Source organism: Ovis aries, chromosome 19 (genome assembly GCF_016772045.2).
Source record: "Ovis aries strain OAR_USU_Benz2616 breed Rambouillet chromosome 19, ARS-UI_Ramb_v3.0, whole genome shotgun sequence".
NCBI lineage: Eukaryota > Metazoa > Chordata > Mammalia > Artiodactyla > Bovidae > Ovis > Ovis aries.
In genome coordinates this window covers 57,361,495-57,381,837 of record NC_056072.1, presented here as the reverse complement: position 1 = coordinate 57,381,837, position 20,343 = coordinate 57,361,495, and the positions used below count along the sequence as shown (strand labels likewise).

The 20,343-nt window shown below is 56.7% G+C and overlaps 1 protein-coding gene across 4 annotated transcripts in view; it reads left to right on the top strand.

Annotated features, from left to right (window-relative positions):
- The window catches only part of FGD5 (FYVE, RhoGEF and PH domain containing 5), a 118,518-nt gene that overhangs the window by 59,352 nt on the left and 38,823 nt on the right, over positions 1-20,343 (top strand). For all 4 annotated transcript variants that reach the window (XM_042236431.1, XM_027957811.2, XM_027957809.2 and 1 more), the window contains 2 exons: positions 14,255-14,313; positions 14,426-14,456. In XM_042236431.1, coding sequence (XP_042092365.1) covers positions 14,255-14,313; positions 14,426-14,456 — 90 coding nt within the window. The remainder of the gene's footprint in view (positions 1-14,254; positions 14,314-14,425; positions 14,457-20,343) is intronic.

The window sequence follows — 20,343 nt, the reverse complement described above, 5'->3', positions numbered from 1 at the left end:
TGCTCACCTGTCTGCCCGGTGCTGCGAGGATGCTCAAGGGTCAGGGCCAGGGTCAGGGGGTTTTCCCGCCCGCTCGGCCGTGGTCCCCTCCCCTTCCCTCCCCTCCCTGCTCCTCACTCTCTGGGCAGCGAGCTGTGCGTGGGGCACCCAGTGCTCCCAAGTCCGCTCTCTCGATTTCATTCCTACGACAGTGCTGAAGCCGGTGGCACTTCCCCTGTTCTGCAGTCCAGGACACAGAGGCTCAGAAAGGTTAAGTCGCTTGTGCGAGGCCACACTGCACATGATTGAAGGGGCTGGAAACAGCGCTGACTCCAAACCCATTCTTGTCTGCTTGTTTCTCTGCTGCGATCCTGGTGGCCTTCTCTTCCTCTCCGCTTCCTCCCCTCCCTCCGGGAGGAGCTCTTGGCTTGGGGAGGGGTGGGCATGTGGGGAAGGGAGGTAAGCTCTGACTCTGGCCCTTCTGGGCATCGCTGGGGTTGTGGAGCCTGGGAGCAGAGCGCCCTCGCTGTCCTTGGGGGTCGGCCCTCACTCTGACGCTGGGGCTGGGGCTGGGTCCCCGCAGAGCTGAGGGACTGAGAAAACAGTGGGGCCCCCCACGTGCAGTTCTGTGTACCCTGTGGTGGTTCCCAACCTTCTCCTGAGACCACCTGCGTCTCCCCGCTCCCGCTGTGTTGCCGGCCACTTTCCACCATGAGAAGGACTGTCCCGTCGTTTCTGAGCGCCCAGAGGGAGACATGGCAGGCCAGACCCCCCAGGCTGGTCCGTCCACTCTCGGGAGCCCAGCTTCCTCACCTGCCAAACAGACTGTGCGCCCCCGCCAGCCTGCTCCCCGCCCCGACTTCCTCCCTGTGAGGCCTTTGTGATGCTGCAGGGGTCCAGGCCCTGTGGACATCAGGTCTTCATCACCTGAAGCGTGCTTCGCTGGGGGGGTCCTCGTCACAGGTGAGGGCTCAGTACCCCAGGGGGTGCTCATTCCCGGCCCCCGGGCCTCACCGAGGTACCTGGTACGCAGTCGGCTGTGTGTCCTTCCTCACCTTCTCCCCTGTATTCCACAGACGTACATCATTCATCAAGCGTCGGAAACGGACGAGATGGATGACATTTTTTGTGGAGCTGTGATTTTTTTTTTCCCCCTCTGTAAACCATATCAAGCTCTGAGAAACAGGGCCGATCACTTGGTTCATTCGCTGGGATCTGAGACGTTGCCCCGTGTCCGCGCGGGAAGCTCTCGCTCGTTTTTTCTGTGCCCGACTCTTCCAGTGTCTGGGTGTGCTGTCGTTTTTCGGCCCTCCCCTCGCTGAGGGGCATTTGGAGTGTCTCTGGTGTTTCAATAACTTATTTATTCATCTGCCCACAGGATCCCTGCCTTCGTTGTAGCGTGCAGGGTCTTTTAGTTGAGGCAGGCAAACTTTCAGTTGCAGTACGTGGGAGCTCCTTCCCTGACCGGGGATCGAACCCCCCAGGCCCCCTGCATTGGGAGCTTGGAGTCTTAGCCTCCTCTGCTCTGTGGACAACACCGCAGGGCACCCATTTGTAGCCCTCCTCACACACACATTTTTTCCTGTGGGTGGATCCCGGGAGAGGGCAGAGCCGAGAGCAGGCCGGTTTCAGTGTCTGTACCTCCTGATCAAGCCCCCACCACAGGCTGTTGCGGGGCGCTCCCTGGCATTCCTGGGGGGTGAGGGCCCCTCGACCACTGGGAAGTTGCTAGATGGAGCAATCTTTCCTGGGGTGGGGAGGTGGAACATTCACTTCTTATTCTTCCATCTTCCATCCTCTCTGAAAATTCTGCCTCTCTGAAAAGCAGACCTCACCTCTCTGGGCCTCTGTTGCGTCCTGGGGACAAGGGGACCCAGATTTCCACTCCAGCCGTCTCAAAGGGGCAGCCCTGGACTGGGATGGCCTCCCCTGGAGCTTGGGCGTGTGTGGGGATATGGTGGTGAGCCCCACCCTTCCTCCAGGGTGATACGGTTTACGTAACAATAAATAAAAAGTGCTGAGCCACACCCACCCTTCCCAGATGTTTTGGGACGATCCAGGCGGGAGGGGAGAGATTTTTGCAGCGGGACAGGAAGCTGAGCCCAGCTGGTCCACCCACCTGTCTGACCTCTCTCGCTCCCACTCGAGGACAGACAAAGGGTGTGGGTTGAAGGCAAGAGGGGGCAAAAAAAGAGAATCGAGACGGACCTAAAAATAGATCTAGCAATGAAAGGAGGCATTCACAAGCTGGCTGGCCAGTTCCCCTCCCGACAGTGTGCCCGGTTTTCAAGTTAACGGGGACTCTTTGGGCAACAAGCCAGGTCCCCCGAGATCAGCCCATGAGTTGGTGGTGGCCCCTCGGGTTACCTCCTCCCTGGCCGGAGTCCCTTTGTCACCAAGGATGTTGTTTTCTTGGAGAGGTCCATGCCTGAGCCCAGCCCCGTCCTCTGGAGCAGACCCATCCTGCCTGCCCACCCTCTCTGGTTCCTGCCCAGGCAGGACGCCCCCTCCCGGCTGCACCCAGGGGCCCAGGGGCCCGGCCCGGCTTCCATGCTGGCCTCCTGCCCCCAGCTTTGCACCTGTGACCTCGCCCTGACCGTCTGTCGGGGTTAAAGGATCCGCTTGAACCCTGGTCACCTCCATGGGGCCAGCCCCCAACCTGTGTTAATGTCACCATGCGCCTTCTCCACGCTGCAGACCCTGAACCCCGCGTTCCGGCGCGTGTTGGCTCCACTGCAGACGCGCTCCTGTGGGCCTGGGAGGCTGGGCCTCACCTGCCTTAGCTTCTTCCCCTGCAGCCAGCCCACCTTCCCAGAAAACCGTCTCCTTTCGGATGAGAGCTCCCTCCCATCCGCACCTCTTCTCTCTGTGACCTCACCCAGTTCCACCCGGCCCTCCTCTTCTTCAGCAGTTGTACTTCTTTGTCAGTTATTTACTGAGCACCTACTGTGTGCCAGGCATCCCTCTAAGGGCTGAAGAAACAGCAGCCACAGGTCAGACCAGGTGTCTCCTGGCTCTGCTGGAGTGCACCTTCTAGAAGGTGATGAGCGGTCGTCCAGAAAACTCCCTGAGATGGGTTGCGGTGGTGAAAGCGCTATGGACAACGCAAACCACAGAGGCGGGGGACGGCACGGGGGGAGAGGAGAGACGGGAAACTTGCGGAGGCTGGAGGAGGCTTTTCTTTTTTACGTTTTTAAAAGTTTCACTGAAGGACTTCCCTGGCAGTCCAGTGGCTGAGACGCCACGCTCCCAACGCAGGAGGCCTGGGTTCGATCCCTCGTCAGGGAACTAGATCTCACATGCTGCACTGAAGATAGAAAACCCCATGTGCCGCCGCTGAGGCCTGGCACAGCAAAAACAAAAAAAAGGGGGGGGTTTAAAATGCACATAGCGTAAAGGCTTCCACCTGGACCGTTTTTAAGTGTACGGTTCAGTAGCGCCAAGAGCATTCACATTGTTGGGCAACCATCCCTACGGTCCATCTCCAGAACTTTTTCATCTTCCCAGACTGAGAGTCAGCATGTCTTACAGAGCAACGCCCCGCCCCGCCCCAGCCTCTGGCACGCCCCATTCTACTCTCTGCTTCTGTGATGGTGATCACTCTAGACACCGCCACTGTGCCGACTCTCGGGGTGTCTGTTTCTGTGTGTCTGGTTTATTTCACCTGGCAGAATGCCTTCCGGGTTCATCCATGTTGTCACACGTGTCAGGATTTCCTTCCTTGGAAGGCTGGATGCTGTTCCATGACGTGTTCATGTTACATGTTGTCAGTTCACCCGTCCACGGATGCTTGCGTTGCCTCCACTTCCCCGCTGCTGTGAGTCACGTTGCTGTGAACTTGGGTGTGCGATTCTCTCTTTAAGACATCGCTTTCAATTCTTTTGTGTATGTACCCAGAAAATGGGAAGGTCTGGGGACAGCCCTGTGGTCAGGGAGCCACAGTGCAGAGGTGGGAGGCGGGAGTGAGCCCAGGAGGTCAGCCTGGGGGGGCAGAGGAGGAGGAAGTGGGCTGGACAGGTTCTGCAGGCCTTTGCTCCGCCCACAAGCAGGCTCCTCCCACTTCCCCGCCCCCCTCACTGTGGTCCCCGGCTCTGCACACTGTCCACCTCGGACACCGAGCCTCCGCTCTGGTGGTCTCCCTGCCACGGGAGCTGCCTCAGCGTCTCTGGCTCTGTCTTCTCCTCGCTCTCCCCCTGCTTTCCTGGCCATCCTCTCTGCTGGCGGCTCCATGGAGGTGTTGATTTCCTGGGGCTCCTCCAGCCCCACTCTCCTCCCGGTCCTCTGCTCCGGCAGCCGCTGGCGGGCCAGTGGCCGGCCCTCCTCAGGTGTGTCCTCGGAGCTGACCTTCCACCCCACCCCTCCCTTTAGCCTCACATTCCAGCTGCCACCTGCTTTAAGGGGCCCTTCTCGGAAGCCCTGCAGACACCTCAGACTCGGCACATCCCCAGCAGAACTCGCCACTTTTCCACGCGCCGCCCCCCCCCCCCCCAAGTCCTTGCCTCTCCTCTCAAGTTCGCTGTTCCGGCGATTGGCACCAGATTGGAAAGACTTGAGAGTCCCTGGCGTTTCATCTTCTGCTGTCATGTGTTAATCACGGATGGAATGGAGTTCAGCCACAAAGGCTGCAGATCGAGGTGGTCTGTTCCTTGCCCACACCCCAGGGCCTTTGCACTTGCACTTATTTCCACACAGGACGCTCTTCCTGCCTTTGGCACTGCAGGCCGCAGGGCTGCGAGGAGACACCACCTCCTCTGAGAGGCCTCTCCCTGCTCGCCCTGCGCACTCCCGTCCTCTCCTTCCTCTGCCTTATCTCAGGCTGTGATTGTTCTGTGTTATTTCTTCTGCCTAGTTGCATGCTATTCACCTTTTCCTCTCAGAATAGCTCCAGGAAGGCAGGGACCGTGACCATCCTATTCGCAGTTACGTCGCTGCTGCCTGGCTCGTAAAATAGCATTCGGTAAATATCCTCAACGAAACTGATTCATGAATGAGTGCATTAGACCCAGGTCCTGCATTTAAGCGTGGAAAACTCTCTCAGATGGACAGTTTAATGAGCAAAAGCACCGCTTCAGTCATGTGCAATTTACAGAGCATAGCAGTTCAGCCAAGTTAACACAGAGAGTTTATTTTCAGACAGTTGAGTGGAGGACGATGAAGGTGCAGACTCTTAGAACCTAATGTGGAAGGGAGAGAACGGGGGCGCAGGGGTCCAGGGCAGTGTCCCGGCTGCCTGCCTGTCCCACACCTCTTTGCTCAGGGCCCTGGAGGGCTTGCGGGCTGCCAGGAGCCCCCAGATTGGGGATGGTGGCATTGGGATGCCCCAGTCCTCAGAGAGCTTCCTCTGTGCCTGGTTTTCCTCTTTGCCAAGGCTCAGACCCCTTTGACCAGTTTAGAGCTGGGGCCACGAGGTCACCTTTGCCCTCCCTTTCTCCTTCCTGACTTTGTGAGCATCACTCTCTGTGCCTGGTCCACAGCCCGGCTGCTCAGAGTCTGACCCACAGAACCCCAGCACCCCGAGTCCCTAGATTCGTCCCGTATCTGCATGTTAACAAGAGCCCCCCGGCGGCTCACATGCACGCTCAAGTTTGAGCTCTGGTCTGTGTGTCAGCCGTCTGGTCTGTGTGGAGTATCCACAGTGCCCTCTGCACCCCAAGGTGCAGGAAAAGAAGCCAGTGGGGTGCCCGACTGGAGACTTACGGTCAGGGTGGAGAATGAGAAGGCTCCTCGTGTGATAATCTCTAGGAGCTGCATTTTATGCATTTTCATAAAGGTTACACATCACAGTTATTTACAGAACAAAGGCTGCAAGGAAGATGGAATAATCATGCGGTCTCAGCTGTGTAATTGTGCCTGAGCCGTGTGAGTGTCCCCAGTCTTAAGAGTCAGGACAGCCAGGGAGGCTTCCAGGAGGAGGTGAAGCGTAGTGTGGTCTGTGGAGAGAGATACCTAGGAGGGCAGAGCACACGGCGTGGAGGCGGGGAGCCCAGTCGTTGACTGGCTTCCTGACCTTTGGGTGGTCGTTTCTCAAACTGAAGTGAGATGCTCAGGATAGGACCCCTTTGATTTCTTTACTTTATTAAGAGCACTTAACATGAAATCTGCCCTCTCAGTGTCCATCGAAGGATGGGTGCCTAAACAGCATGGACTTCACACACCGTGGAACACTACTCAGCCTTTACAAGGAAAGAAATCCTGTCACGTGGTACAACGTTCACCGACCCCGAGGGCTCGGTACTCAGTGAATTCAGGGAGTCAGAGAAGGGCAAACACCATGTGACTCCACGTACAGCAGGAGACTAAGCCGGTCAGAGGCACAGACGCAGAGAGCACGGTGGATACCAGGGGCCAGGGATGGGGAGGGGATGGGTCTGGGGTCTGTGATACGGGAGAGCCCTTTGTCTCCCGGGAGAGGAGACCGTGGCTCTGGGAGAGGCCGCCGCTCTCTAAACGCTGTCCAGCAGGTTGGAGACAGTCGAGGAGAAGTCAGGTCTCTGGAAGCCTCTTGGGGTCTCCTGAAGCTCCGAGATAACACGCCATCAGCATTGCAAATCGCATCCAGGACCAGAGACTCTCTGTGATGCTGGAAGTTTTCTGAAGAATCTGGGCCAAACCCAGGCTCACTCCAGCCTGTGCTCAAGAGCTCGAGTTAGGCTGGGAGTCCCAGGAGCCAAAGCTGACTGCTGGTTCCTAGGGGAGGGGGAGATGGGGGGAGAGGCTCCATTGGTCCCACCTACTTCACCCCTTGTCCTGCAGGTGTGGCCTCTCCTTGGCCCGCCTCATCCCTTCTCTGGCACCTGTGCAAACACAGGTGGCAGCTGGGATAAAAGCAACCCTCCTCTCCTCTAGCGCCTGTCTGAACCTCCTGACAGCCGCTGAAGTCTGTGCTGGAAACCCCAGTGCGTTCCAGGGCAGGGGATGCTGTCCATTCTGGCAGCGCCCTGGGGGGCCTCGAAGACAGCATTCTCGTGGGGTCCCTGAGCTCCGGACATGACCTCAGGACACTCCAGCAAGGCCCCTCGCTGGGACCCTCAAAATAGCTAAGGCTCTTTAGGAATATTTCCCAGGGTTTGAAACAGCCCTGGTCAGCATCCCCTTCTCTCTGTCCGGATGTGGTCCCCCCACCCGCCACCCACAGGATATGTGGTCAAGGAGGCTGGTTGGATGGAGCATCGGGGGCCCACCCTGGCGCTCTGCCCAGCTAAGGTTTAGGCGGTGACTTAGAGACACTTCACAGATCACAGGGAACTTCTGGACTCAGGAACCTGCATGAGCTGGAAAGCCCTAAGGTACAGAAAGGCTACACGAACTTATGGAATAAATCTGAGTTCCATGGGACAGGGAGGAATGGAACAGGAGAGGGATAGAACTTCCCTGTGCCTCAGTTTCCCCATCTGTGAAATGGAGGTAAGAATAATAGTACTTACCTCATATGTTGTTGGGAGGACTTAATGAGATAATCCATGTAGAAAGCTCAGAACCATACTTAACACACACTAAGTCTTCAAGCAAAAACGTCACTTTGCCGATGAAGGTCCGTCTAGTCAAAGCTATGGTTTTTCCAGTAATCGGGTATGGATGTGAGAGTTGGACAGTAAAGAAGGCTGAGCACCGAATAATTGATGCTTTTGAGCTGTGGTGTTGGAGAAGACTCTTGAGAGTCCCTTGGACTACAAGGAGATCCAACCAGTCCATCCTAAAGGAGATCAGTCCTGAATATTCATTGGAAGGACTGATGCTGAAGCTGAAGCTCCAATACTTTGGCCACCTGATGCGAAGAGCTGACTCCTTGGAAAAGACCCTGATACTGGGAAAGATTGAAGTCAGGAGGAGAAGGGGACAATAGAGGACGAGATGGTTGGGTGGCATCACTGATTCAATGGACTTGAGTTTGAGCAAGCTCCAGGAGATGGTAATGGACAGGGAGGCAGTTCATGGGGTCGCAGAGTCGGACACGACTGAGCCATTGAACGGCAACAACAGTAGCTGTCATACTGTCCGAGAAGCACCAGCTGTTACATTACTCAGTAGGTATTGTTCTCCCTGGTTTACCGATGGGGCTCAGAGAAGAAAAGAAGCTTGTCCAGGTGTGTAGGTGTAGGAAGGGGTGGAGCCCAGAGCACAGGCGTCAGCATTGGGTGGGAGGGCAGGCTCTCTCGGGGGCTGTGGGGCTGCTCGGGGCTGCAGCTGACAGCCTTGGGTGGGCTGGAGTAGGCCCCTGGCTGTAGCTCTCATGAGCTAAGAGGGCAGCGCAGCTGAGGCTGCGGGACGCTCGGGACCTCGGATCTGAGGTGCTGACCAGAGCGCCCACCGACTTAGAGCAGGGCCGTTCTGAGCGGGGTCAAGGCCCAGGTGGGTGGAGCAGACACAGGTGTCGGTGACAGTCATCTGAGAAGGAGAGCTGTCCCCAGGAGCCAAGAAGCTGAGGGTCATGGCGTGAGGGAGTGGTGTGCCCAGGTGACCGTGGGCAGGGAGCAGGTGTGCGCGGAGGAGGGGGCGCTGAGCCAGGCTGCGGACGTCAGGACTTGGGGCTCTGCCGGGAGCCGGCAGAGATGAGGGTGAAGGAAAGAGGCAGCTGTTTAAAGGCCGAGCAGGTCTCAACCCAGCAGGCCTGCAAGCAGGGCGAGAGGTGACAGAACAGGACCTTTGGGGCGGTTTCTCATTCTGCTGCAGGACAGGACGCTGGGGAGAGAATGGCGGCCCCAGGCATACACGGGGCCCTGCCGAGGGCCAGGCCAGGCAGCCTGGGGCTCATTACCCTGCTTCGCACAGCAACAAAGCGGTGATTGCTATTATATTACAGTGGCCGCGAGACCTCTGCGCCTTAGCTCGTCACTGAGAATGCAGAGCATTTCCATCCACAGTCCTCTGTGATCAGTGTGACACTCTAAAACAGTGCTGCTTAAAACCTTTTGGTCTCAGACCCATATCTAGCCTCTTAAAAATGATCCAAGGCCCCTAAGAATTTTTGTTTCTGTAAGTTGTATCTATCCATGGTTACCATGTGAGAAGGTAACACTGAGTAAAACTTAAAAAACATGTATCTTTTCACTCATTCTAAAGAGAGCAACAATAGACCATTTCAGGGCTTCCGGGGTGGCGTTCATGGTAAAAGAACCCACCTGCCAAAGCAGGAGACTCAGGTTTGATCCCTGGGTTGGGAAGATCCTCTGGAGCAGGGAATGGCAACCCACTCCAGTACTCTTACCTGGAGAATCCCATGGACAGAGGAGCCTGGTGGGCTGCAGTCCACAGAGTCGCAGACAGTCAGACATGACTGAAGCAACTTAGCAGGCACAGACCATTTTATGTTAACATAAATAGCACTTATTATGAAAAACAGTTATTTTGCAAAATATTTAGTGAGAAGAGGAGTAGTGAAGTTGCTCAGTCGTGTCCAACTGTTCTCAACCCCATGGACTGTAGCCTACAAGGCTCCTCCGTCTATGGAATTTTCCAGGCAAGAGTACTGGAGTGGATTGCCATTTCCTTCTCCAGGGGGTCTTCCGGACCCAGGGATGGAACCCAGGTCTCCCGCGTTGTGGACAGAGGCTTTACCATCTGAGCTACCGGTGAGAAGCGTAACCAGGTTTTAATTGTTCGTTTTTAGTCTTTGGCTGTGCTGATCCTTCGTTGCGGTGCGCGGGCTTAGTGGCCCCAGGGCATGTGGGCTCCTAGTTCCCCGACCAAGGCTGGCACCCTCGTCCGCAGCATTGGCAGGTGGATTCTGAACCACTGGACCACCAGGGAAGTCCATAGGTTGTACGTTTTTGCAAACATGTTGTTCAGGTCTGGCTTCGTAGGAGACACCTGCATTCTCCTCTGTTGAGGAGAATTCCGCCTGTTGAAAGTGTTGTTTTGTTCGACTTCGGTGCACATCCAGACTCACGCAAATAGGTAGTTGGAAAAGGGAGGTGGAACCCCAGAGTTTCTCAGACCAGACTTAGGGGACTGCTTTTCTAGAAGGAGACAGAGAACTCCTGTCCTCGAGCTGGAGAAACTGAGCCCCGGGCAGAGGGCCAGGACTGCCAACTCTTCCTGCGTCTGTTTAGCCAGGAGGGTCCCTAAGGGAGGTCTCTTCCCCTCCCTCTGGCCCTGCCCTGGTCCCAGGACAGCCGGCACTGGGCCGGCAGGTTTGCTGGGGCCTGGGGCGGAAGCGCGGCTGGGCGGCCCAGGGGAGCGGCGGAGATAAGCGGCTTGGAGCTCCGGGGCAGAGGGGTGGCCGCCTGGCGTAACACCCACAGCGCCAGCCTGAGGAATGCGATAGCGCAGGCCCCGGCCCCCACGCTCCTGGGAGGAGCCCTGTTCCCAGAAGTCTGTCCCTGGACACTGCCGTCAGCCTCGGAGTTCATTTCCTGGTTAAGCAAACATCTGTATAAAACAGCCCCAGTGGAGCCACGCCCAGGAGCAGCTTCGGAGGAGAGTCCTGGGCACATGGTGTTGCCGGGCCCCCTTCTTGTCCAGCTGCTGAAGACGTGTCCATCATGGGCACAATCAGAAAGCAGGACGGCCCCCGCATCCCACCCGGAGTCTACCCGTCTGGCGGGAGGGCTGGGGAGGGAAGTGCAGAGTGGCCCATGCCCAGAACTGCCTCCCAACAGCCCCCAGCCTGTGGCAGTGGCAACAGCTCCAGCAGCTTGGGCGGGACGTGACCCCTCCGTCTATCACCTCCTCATCCAGGCCGTGTAGTGGGGGGACGCTGACCCCCCATCTTCCCGCTGAGAAAGCAGGCGTCTGAGTGAGCCTTGCACTCGGTCCTGCCGGGCGGCGGGTCAGGAAGTGTCCCAACGTCCAGCCCTGTTCTCCTTGCTGGGTGCCAGCGTGGGCGCTGCCCTGAGGCTGGGGGTGGGCACCAACCTTGGGCGCCCCTGCAGTGCTGGGCTCCTGCCGCCACCCTCAGGGAGTAGGTCCAGGATGGGTGTTTCCCGATTGGAAAACTCCGCCTGCTTCAGTGAACCGAAGCACCATTTACTGAGCGCTTGCCGAGTGCCAGGCACGCCACTAAGTGCTTCTGGGTTGGAGCTGACTACCTGTGGCTGAATCAAGTGTCTGCCACTGACTAGCAGTGACTCTGAGCAAAGGGTAGGATTTAGCTGTGCCTCAGTTTCCTCATCTATAAAATGGTTCATAAGAGCAGTTACCTCCTGGGTTGTGGGAAGGTTCGGTGAGATAATATATGTGAAAATCCAGAGCTCAACTTTAGTGTCCAGTAAATGCTGGCTGGTTTGTTATTGTTATTCTTTCCTGGTGGCTCAGATGGTGAAAAAACAAACAAACAAATAAACTCTGCCTGCAACGCAGGAGACCCAGGTTCGATCCCTGGGTCGGGAAGATCCCCTGGAGGAGGCAATGGCGACCCATTCCAGGATTCTTGCCTGGAGAATCCCATGGACAGAGGAGCCTGGTGGGCTACAGTCCATGGGGTCGCAGAGTCAGATCATTAGTAGGCAGTATTATCAGCCATGTTTTCCAGATGAAGCTGGGAGAAGAGGACTAGCTTGTCCTAGGGTGTAGGTGTAGGAAGGAGTGGAGCCCAGGACTTGAACCCAGGCCTTCCCACCCCAGAGCACAGGCCTCAGCGTCAAGCTGGACGCAAGTGAGAATGGGCACACAGGCCCCCGGAAGATCGGCGGTCGTCCTGACTCTCAGCCTCATCTCAGAGCGCATCTCCTGAGCCCTGTCCATCCTCTACAAAGTAATTCTCGTTACAGAGGCTTGACCACGAGGTCTCCTTAGTCATTCAGGCCCATCCCGGCAGGGTGCGTTTCCAGGCGCAAGGGCCACAGAGCCCGCGCCAGCCCTGCAGGTGCAGAAGGCAGCCTTCGACGTGGTGCCCGTCGAGGGCAGGAGGCCGGCTGAGGCCTCACAGGTTTCCCTCCTGCTCTGCAGCAGAGGGGGCAGTGAGGGGCCAGAGGAGGGCTGACCACGCGCCCACATTCTGCTGAATTTGGGTGGCCTTGGGGAGACTGGAATCTCCCAAACACTATACTCTTACTCAGGAAGCAGTTGGCAACAGACCAGTCAGGAAAGCAGGCTCATTTATTGAGCACGTACTGTGCATCTCAATTCCACTCGTTTATTCCAGCGTGTCTTGAACTTCTCCTGTGTGCCAGGGCAGCGGTAGGTAGTGTGACTGCCGAAAAGAAAACGATGCGAGAAGCAGGTTAGAGCGGAGGTGCTCACCAGGGGTGGGCTCGTGCCCCAGGGGACATTCAGCGGTATCTGGAGACACATCGGTTGTCACAGCTCAGAGGGGCTGCAGCTGTCATCCAGCAGACAGAGGCCGTGGACGCTGTTGACGGGCAGCGAGAGCCGTGGGGCCCAGGATGTCAGCAGGGCCAAGGCCAAGAACCCAGGGTGAGACTGTCACAGATGGCCCCCCGAGCGTGTGTGTGGCTTTTGAGCAGAGACCCGAAAGAGTCCAAAAGTGAGACTGAGAAGATCCGGGCATTCCCTGGTGGCCCAGTGGCTGAAGCTCCACGCTTCCAATGCAGGGAGCCCAGGTTCCATCCCCAGTCAGGAAGCTGAATCCCACATGCCGCAACTGAGAGTTCACACGTGCTGAGCTCAGTCGCTCAGTCGTGTCTGATTCTTTGCACCTCCATGGACTATAGCCCAGGCTCTTCTGTCCGTGGAATCTTCCTGGCAAGAATCCTGGAGTGGGTTGCCATTTCCTACTCCAGGGGATCTTCCCCCTCTAGGGATCGAAACTGCAACCCCGTGGACTGCACCCTGCCAGGCTTCTGTGTCCGTGGGGATTTCCCAGGCAAGAATACTGGATCGGGTTGCCATTTCCTCCTCCAAGGGATCTTCCTGGCCCAGGGATTGAACTCCAGTCTCCCACATTGCTGGCAGATTCTTTACTATCTGAGCTACCAGGGAAGCTCCGTGTGTGTGTGTGTGTGTGTGTGTGTGTGTGTGTGTGTGTGTGTGTGTGTATGGACACACACACTTGTTTAGACTTCACAATATACATGTGTCTGAGATACCATTGTAGGACTGTGCCCGTTTTACAGATAGGAAAGTCGAGGTATGGAAAGGGTAGATGACTTGTTTAACAAGTACAAGGCAGAAGGCGGGATTTGAGCCCAGACTGCCTGGTTCTGGTGTCCAAAAAGGTGCTCCCTGGACAGGCGGTGCATTTCTGGTCATGGGAGTAGACTGTTACTTCTCAAGTGTAATAGCATGGAGGTTGAGCAGAGAAGGGCCTTCAGAGGTCACTCTGCTCACACACAGGAAGCTGAGGTCTGATCTTGGAAAGTGACTTCCGTGGGGCCGTGTGGGGAGGCGGTGGGAGGCCAGGAGCCGTGGGTCCCGGTGCCCTCTGCTCCACTACAACCCCGCCGCCCAGCCTCGCCTGCACAGGCGCCGCGTCCATCCCCTGTCACTGCCCCGCAGGGTCTCTGCTCATCCAGGTCCTCCGCAGTGTCTGATACCGGGCCGGTCTGGGGCCACAGGGGTTGCCCATGGCAAAAGGCCCAGGCCTCTGCCTCCGCCCCCGTCCTTGCCCAGCCTTCCTGTTTGTAGACAGAATCTCAGTTACTCTCCTGTCTCAGGTGCAGAGGCTGTGGTTCGGATGGGTTAAATGGCTCGCCTTCACGGTCAGCCAGGAGAGCCAGTGCTTCCCAAGTGGCGTAAGCAGCCATTCACTCATTCACTCGATCATTCTTTTGGCGACAGAGGAGGGGCAGCCCCATGCCGGGCACTGGCCACAGAGACGCACCTCCCAGGCCCTGCCTCCAGGGAGAGGTCTTCAGTGTCCTGAGGGAGGCCTCCCAGAAAGGACACCTAATCCAACCAGTTGGGGAGGGAATCCGGAGGGCTCTTTGGAGGAAGCGATAGACACCGTGGCCAAGTCTCCAAGGATAACTGGGAGGTGGGCAGGCAGAGCGGGGAGAGGCCACTGAGGGGACAGCAACTACAGAATCAGGACAAGAGGGCTCGCTTGGCACAGAGAACCACAGGTTGTTCAGGACCTGCCCGGCTGTGGGCAGAGTCCCCTTGAGCAGCTTACTAAGCCCGCAGGGGGCAGAAGGCCCCGGACTGGGCATTAGATGCTGCTGATGTCCTGTCCCTGTTACAGGTGGGGCAGCCAGGGTGCGAGGCTGAACAGCGCCGTGGTAGTGAGTTACCGGTGGGTGGGGTATCTGAGCATGTGGATCCTCCTCCAACAGCATGACGGTCCTTCTATAAGCCTGACTGGCGCCTGTAGATCTGGGCTTCCCGTCCTGCCGTCCCCCGGTACGGTCCCTCCTGACCGCTCTGTTTCCTCCCGCAGGTGGAAGGACAGTCCAGAGCCCACGTCATCGCGCAGGAGCTGCTGTCTTCAGAGAAAGCGTGAGTCCCTGGGCCACGGCCTGTGGCCTTGGCTTGATAACAGAGCGTCAGCCCCTGCCCGGCTTGTGCAGAACGAGAATTAATGCCCACTCCACCCTCTCTCCCCCTGCAGATACGTGGAGATGCTCCAGCACTTGTATCTGGTGAGTTAGTCGCTTCAATTGTCCAGAGCAAATTGCCCTCTGACACGGCTACGATACAAGGGGAAGAAAAGCAGTTGAGGACACAGAGGTGCCTTCCACTAGCAGAGACCCCGTTCACCGGGGCTTCTCAGGGAAGCCGGGCCCCTGATCCCTGTGCTTCGGGGGGCGGATGGCACGGGCTTCCCATGGAGCTGCCCTCTGCCTGGGTGGGGAGCGGCGTATGGGGAACATGCTTCGGTTTCCGGAAAGGTGCTTGCAGTCTCCTTGACCCTCAGGTTGAGGAAGGCGGAAGGAAGACAGGTACAGGTCTGGGTCATAGCTCGGTGTGTTGAGTTCAGACGTGGGGTCGGGGCATGCATGTGCATGTGTGTGCGTGTACATATACATGTGTGTGCACGCATTGTATGTTTAGGCCTCTGGGGACAAGGTGATGTGTTTGCACGAAGACCCTAGCAGAGCTGGGGTAGCGAGAGGTTGTCTCAGTCACCCTGGCATTGGGGCAGCAACCACTGAGCCGGTGGGAGGGGCGGGGGCAGTTCTGTGGACTTTTCAGAAGAAAGGCCAGATTGTGGAGCTGCAGCTCGACCACCCGTCACAGCCTGCCACACGGCCTGCAGTTTCCCTGAGCCATCAGTTCCCTTCAGCTCAGTGAATGCTTTTTGGACACATGCTGTGTGATGGGAGCTGGGGGTGGAAAGTGGGATCAGACAGGGCCCTTCCCCAAGGGCAGTCTGGCCAGCGAAGGAGACAGATGAGTGAGATGGGTAATCATCTGGAGCACGGGGGAGTAACTGACAACCTCAGGGAGAATCGGCAGGCTTCCTGGAGGTGGTGGCGTTGGGACTGAGTCATAGGAGGGGGCAGGGAAGAGGGCACAGCAGAGCCACGGGACGTGAGGGCACGTCCCACATAAAGGCTCTGGTGACAGCTCCCGGCTCGGCCGAGCTCTCACCATCTGCGGGCTCCTCGGAGGTTCCCTCTGGTCCTGCGCTGCTTTGTATCATCCCTTGTGTCTTTCTAAGAACCTCAGAGCTGGGAACGTCCATCCTGAACATTCCGTGGGTGGTGACATGGAGGCCCAGGGGCAGTGACTTGGCCAGGGTCACACAGTGACCGAGCTGGGACGAAGCCCCGGGTCTCCTGATTCCTGGTGCACTCCCGTCGCATGTCGGGAGCTCCTCAGCACGGGGGCCTCCCTGGAGGCAGTAGACACCGGCACCCAGCCAGGTCTCTGGTTGAATCCCGCTGAGGTCCCTGTTGGTGAAATCACCCCAGTGTCCCGTTGCTGCCACCCAGGGACCCAGGAGGGGGACGGAGCACTGCTGGTCTGTGCTCCCAGCCCCTGGTTTTTGCCCTTCTGACTCAGGACTTTTTGTGCAAGGTTAAACCCCCATGCCCTCGGGTGTGAAGCGAACCAGCCCCGGGGATGAACCTCAAAGACGCATTTAGCAGCAGCAACAGGAAGCACAGCTCTCCTGTGGCTGATGCTCTCTCACTTGCTTCTGAGCTGGCTGCGTGTCCGAGGGGCTGGGCCTTTCTGTTTTATGACTTTATGTTTTATGTTAAGAGGGTTCTAACTGGGAAACTTCCATCTGGGCTTGCACCGCTTCCTGCCAGTTGGAAAGATGCTGAAGCCGCTGGTAATCCCTGACAATATCCTGAGGAGGGGAAAAAAGAACCCATAAAAAAAACACTCAGAAGCTAGTGTGGGAAATTGTGGTCTGGATCTGCACTGGGACGTCAGTGCTTGTGGGGAGAGAAGCGGCAAAAACACCCCAGTGTGACTCTTGAGTCCTAGCCAGGGACACCAGTCCAAAGGAGACCACAGACTTGGGAATGATCTCCACCACTGCCCTCCCCCAGGGTCTTTGTCTGATTGCTAAGATTGGTGGGTACTCTCGAGAATTTCTCCGTGGAGATCCACTGCTGTTGAAGTCCCAGGTCTGCCCCATCATGGAGAGGGACCACTGGGCCCATTCATTCCAGAACACTCCTCAGCTCCACTGTGCTCTTGTTGAGAGGCGGATGGGGATGGCCTGTGACCTTCTGAGTTTCAAATTTAACTTCGTGTTTCTCATATGGTAGATGGAGCTACCTCTGGGATTAGTAAAATTTCTGGTCATCCAGAATTGAATTCTGATGGTCAGGATCTTGTTTTCTTACAGCCTATGAACTAAAAATGGATTTCCCATATTTTAAACACTTGTGGAAAAAAGAGGCAAAGAAGAATTATGTGACTGAGACCATATGTGGCTCATAAAGTCTGAAATATTTATCATCTGGCCTTTATAGGAAATTTTGCTGACTTCTGGTTTAAAGACTTGTTCTGTCCTTCCATGAACCAAGTCCTAAATATGTTTATCCACCTGCCCACCTGTCTATTCAATTTCTCATCCACTCATCTAGCCAGGATTTTATCCACTCATTTTTCCTTTCATCTGTGCATGTAGCTAATGATGTATGTATCCACCCAGTCATCCATCAAACTCCCCATCCACCCATCCGTCCATCTGTCCACCCATCCATCCATCTGTCCATTCATCCATCCACCCATCCATCCATCTGTCCACCCATCCATCCATCCATCCATCCATTCAGTGGCCCACCACCCATCTATCCATCTAGTCATTCTCAGACTCTCTGTCTATGCATCCATCTGTCCATTCAGCCATCCACCCATGTATCCCATCATTCATCAAACTCCCCATCCACCCATCCATCCATCTGTCCACCCATCCATCCATCTGTCCACCCATCCATCCATCCATCCATCCATTCAGTGGCCCACCACCCATCTATCCATCTAGTCATTCATCAGACTCTCCGTCTATGCATCCATCTGTCCATTCAGCCATCCACCCATGTATCCCATCATTCATCAAATTCCCCACCCACCTACCCATCCATCCATCCATCCATCCATCCATCCATCCATCCATTCATCCAGCCAGCCAGCCATACACCCATCCATCCATCCAGTCATTCATCAAACTCCCCATCCATCCGTCCATCCGTTCACCTACCCACCATCTATCCATCTGACTTACCCGTTCCTTCTGGACGGAACATCACAGGATGTTTCCAACACCGTAGGCACTGAGATAGGCCTTGGATCCCCAAGATGGAAAAGGCCCAGAACCTGCCCTTGAGTAGGCGTCTCCTTCTCTGTTGAGGGAGACGGTGGAAGTAGGGAGGAGAGCTGCACACGTGAGCCACGCTGCTGCTCTGTGGTGAGTGTGATTTGTGCGCATGTCCTCAGGAGCGTGGGTGATGGACAGGCTTATTCCCCTTGGGTGTATCCAGGAAGGTTGGCAGAAGAGCTGCCACGGACATGGAGTTTAAGGAAGTCACCAGGCCCAGGTGGTGGAGGAGGGCAGGCAGTCAGCCAGGAGCACTCCCGGGCCTGAAGGTACATGGTAACGTGTGGAGAATGGGCACTGTCAACATACCCTTAGCATGGGTGCATTTGGAAAGACCGGGTGGAGATGGAATGAGGAGTCAAGTGACTGGTCCAAAACCAAGGTTAGAACCAGACTGAGATGTCCCTAAAAACGCCAGGTTCGGTGGCTTCTGCTTTTCCTCGCAAATAGTGAGTCACTGGAGATTTTGAAGCGATGTGGTCCCCAGACACCTTCAGTTCTCGGTTTTCTCATCTGCAAAACATCCCTCTCCTGGCAGACGCAGAGCATTCCCACCCTCGATCTCTCCTTTGGGCTAAGACGTTGTCGGCCTGTGCAGAAGCCAGCACACGACTGGGAGAGGTGACTTTGGAAGCTGTCACTGTCTGAGACCCCGGGAGAGGCCCCTCCCCCGGGAGGCCCTCCTTGACCTGATCCTCACCCATGTCTGCACTGCCTCCTCTGACCACTTCCTCCCTGCTGTCCTTCAGATGCTGTAGATGCAGTCACGTCTGTGCGTTTTGCACCTGGGGGGTCTGGATGAGCCCCGCGAGGCAGGCTGGGGGTTTGGGTTCGATCCACTGAAGGTCCGTGGGAGGCTGTTGGGTGACCCCTGCAGGAGTGCTGGTGGCCTGCAGCGCTGCGGGCCGATTTGAGGACTGTGAGCCTGGTGACCGTGGGCTGTTGAGTGCGGGAAGCGGAGGGCCAGCTGACTTGGTGCCTCGTTAAGGCAGCAAGCGCTGGAGCAGACCAGGCTAAGCTTGAGGACAGATGGTGGGTTAAGTTGCAGGGGTGGAAGGTGGGGGCTTGGGGAAAGGACGTGCATGCGAAACGTTAAGTGGAGGGTGGTTAGCTGACACTCCAGGAGAGGGCTCTCAGAGACCCTGGGCAGAAAGAGGTGCCTGCGGTGGGGGCCTGAGGACCGGCAGGGTCCTAGGAAGGAGCAAAAGGACTTGGGGAGGGGGATTGAGCAGACACAGTGCAGAAGGGCAGGGAGAGGCTCACGAGTCCTCCCTGAGGCCTCCCTGACGGCGACTCCCCCCGCCCTTCTTGGTGGTGACCACGGGGAAGGGTGCCAGGAGCACTGTGGACCCAGCCTGACTCCCCACACTGCCCAGAGAAGGCGGGCACTCAGAAGCCCTCTGTCTTATCAGCACGTAGGAGTTTCATTTGGCGGCGGCCTTGGTGCTGACATGAATGACTGGGACAAACACAGGATCTAGAGGGACTTAGTGGTGAATTTAAGACTTTATTTACCTAAACTGGCAGGCCGTAAGTTTGAGCTCGCTAGCCCCACCTTTCTCCACCCAGCCATAGGGGCCTTTGCTGAGCCCCTCCGGCGCGTGCTTGGCGGTTTACTTACGTTAGCTCGTTCAGCTGCACAGTTTGTGCTCAGTAACTATTTCTCAGGTGGTTGGTTGGGTCCAAAACTGAGTCCCAGAGAAGGTGGCTAACCCAAAGTGAGAAGCGGAGCCAGGCCTGGTTGACTGCAGAGCCTGAGATGCTGGCTGTGGTTCAGTCGCTCAGTCGCGTCCAGCTCTTTGCGACCCCATGGACTGCAGCACCCCAGGCTCCCCTGTCCTTCGCTATGTCCCAGAGCTTGCTCAAACTCATGTCCATTGAGTCAGTGATGCCATCCAGCCATCGCATCCTCTGTCGCCCCCTGCTCCTCCTATTTTCAGTCTTTCCTAGCATCAAGGTCTTTTCCAGTGAGTCAGCTCTTCGCATCAGGTGGCCGAAGTATTGGAGCTTCAGCTTCAGCATCAGTCCTTCCAATGAGTATTCAGGGTTGATCTCCTTTAGGATGGACGGGTTGGATCTCCTTGCAGTCCAAGGGACTCTCAGGAGTCTTCTGCAACACCACAGCTCAAAAGCATCAATTCTTCGGCGCTCAGCTTTCCTTATGGTCCAATTCTCGTGTGCGTGTGCGCTAAGTCACTTCGTGTCCGACTCTTTGCAACCCTATGGACCGTAGCCCACCAGGCTCCCCTGTCCATGGAATTCTCCAGGCAAGAATACTGGAGTGGGTTGCCAGCTCTAGGGGATCTTCCCGACCCAGGGATCGAACCCTCATCTCTTACATCTCCTGCGTTGGCAGGCGGGTTCTTTACCACCAGTGCCACCTGGGAAGCCCCCAACTCTCACATCCATACACAGATAGATGTGGGACATTGCAGTGAGGTGGCAAGGAGCCTGAGGAGGGAGGAAGTCCAGGGAGGCTTCCTGGAAGAGGAGACGTTGAGATGGACGTGGATGGATAGGAAGTAGAGACAGGCTTTTCAGCAGGTAGAAGCAGCAGAAACAAGTTCACAGAGGGGAGGGCTTGGGAATGTGGGCTGTACAGGAAGTGTCTGGAGGGCTGGTCTTTAGGCAGAGCCTGAATGCCATGATGCTTCGTGTTTCAAAAGGGAAATATAGGAATCTCCAAGCCCTCAGGACTCGAGCAAGGCAGGTGCAGGGAAGGAGTGGGTTTGGTGGCAAGGAGTGGC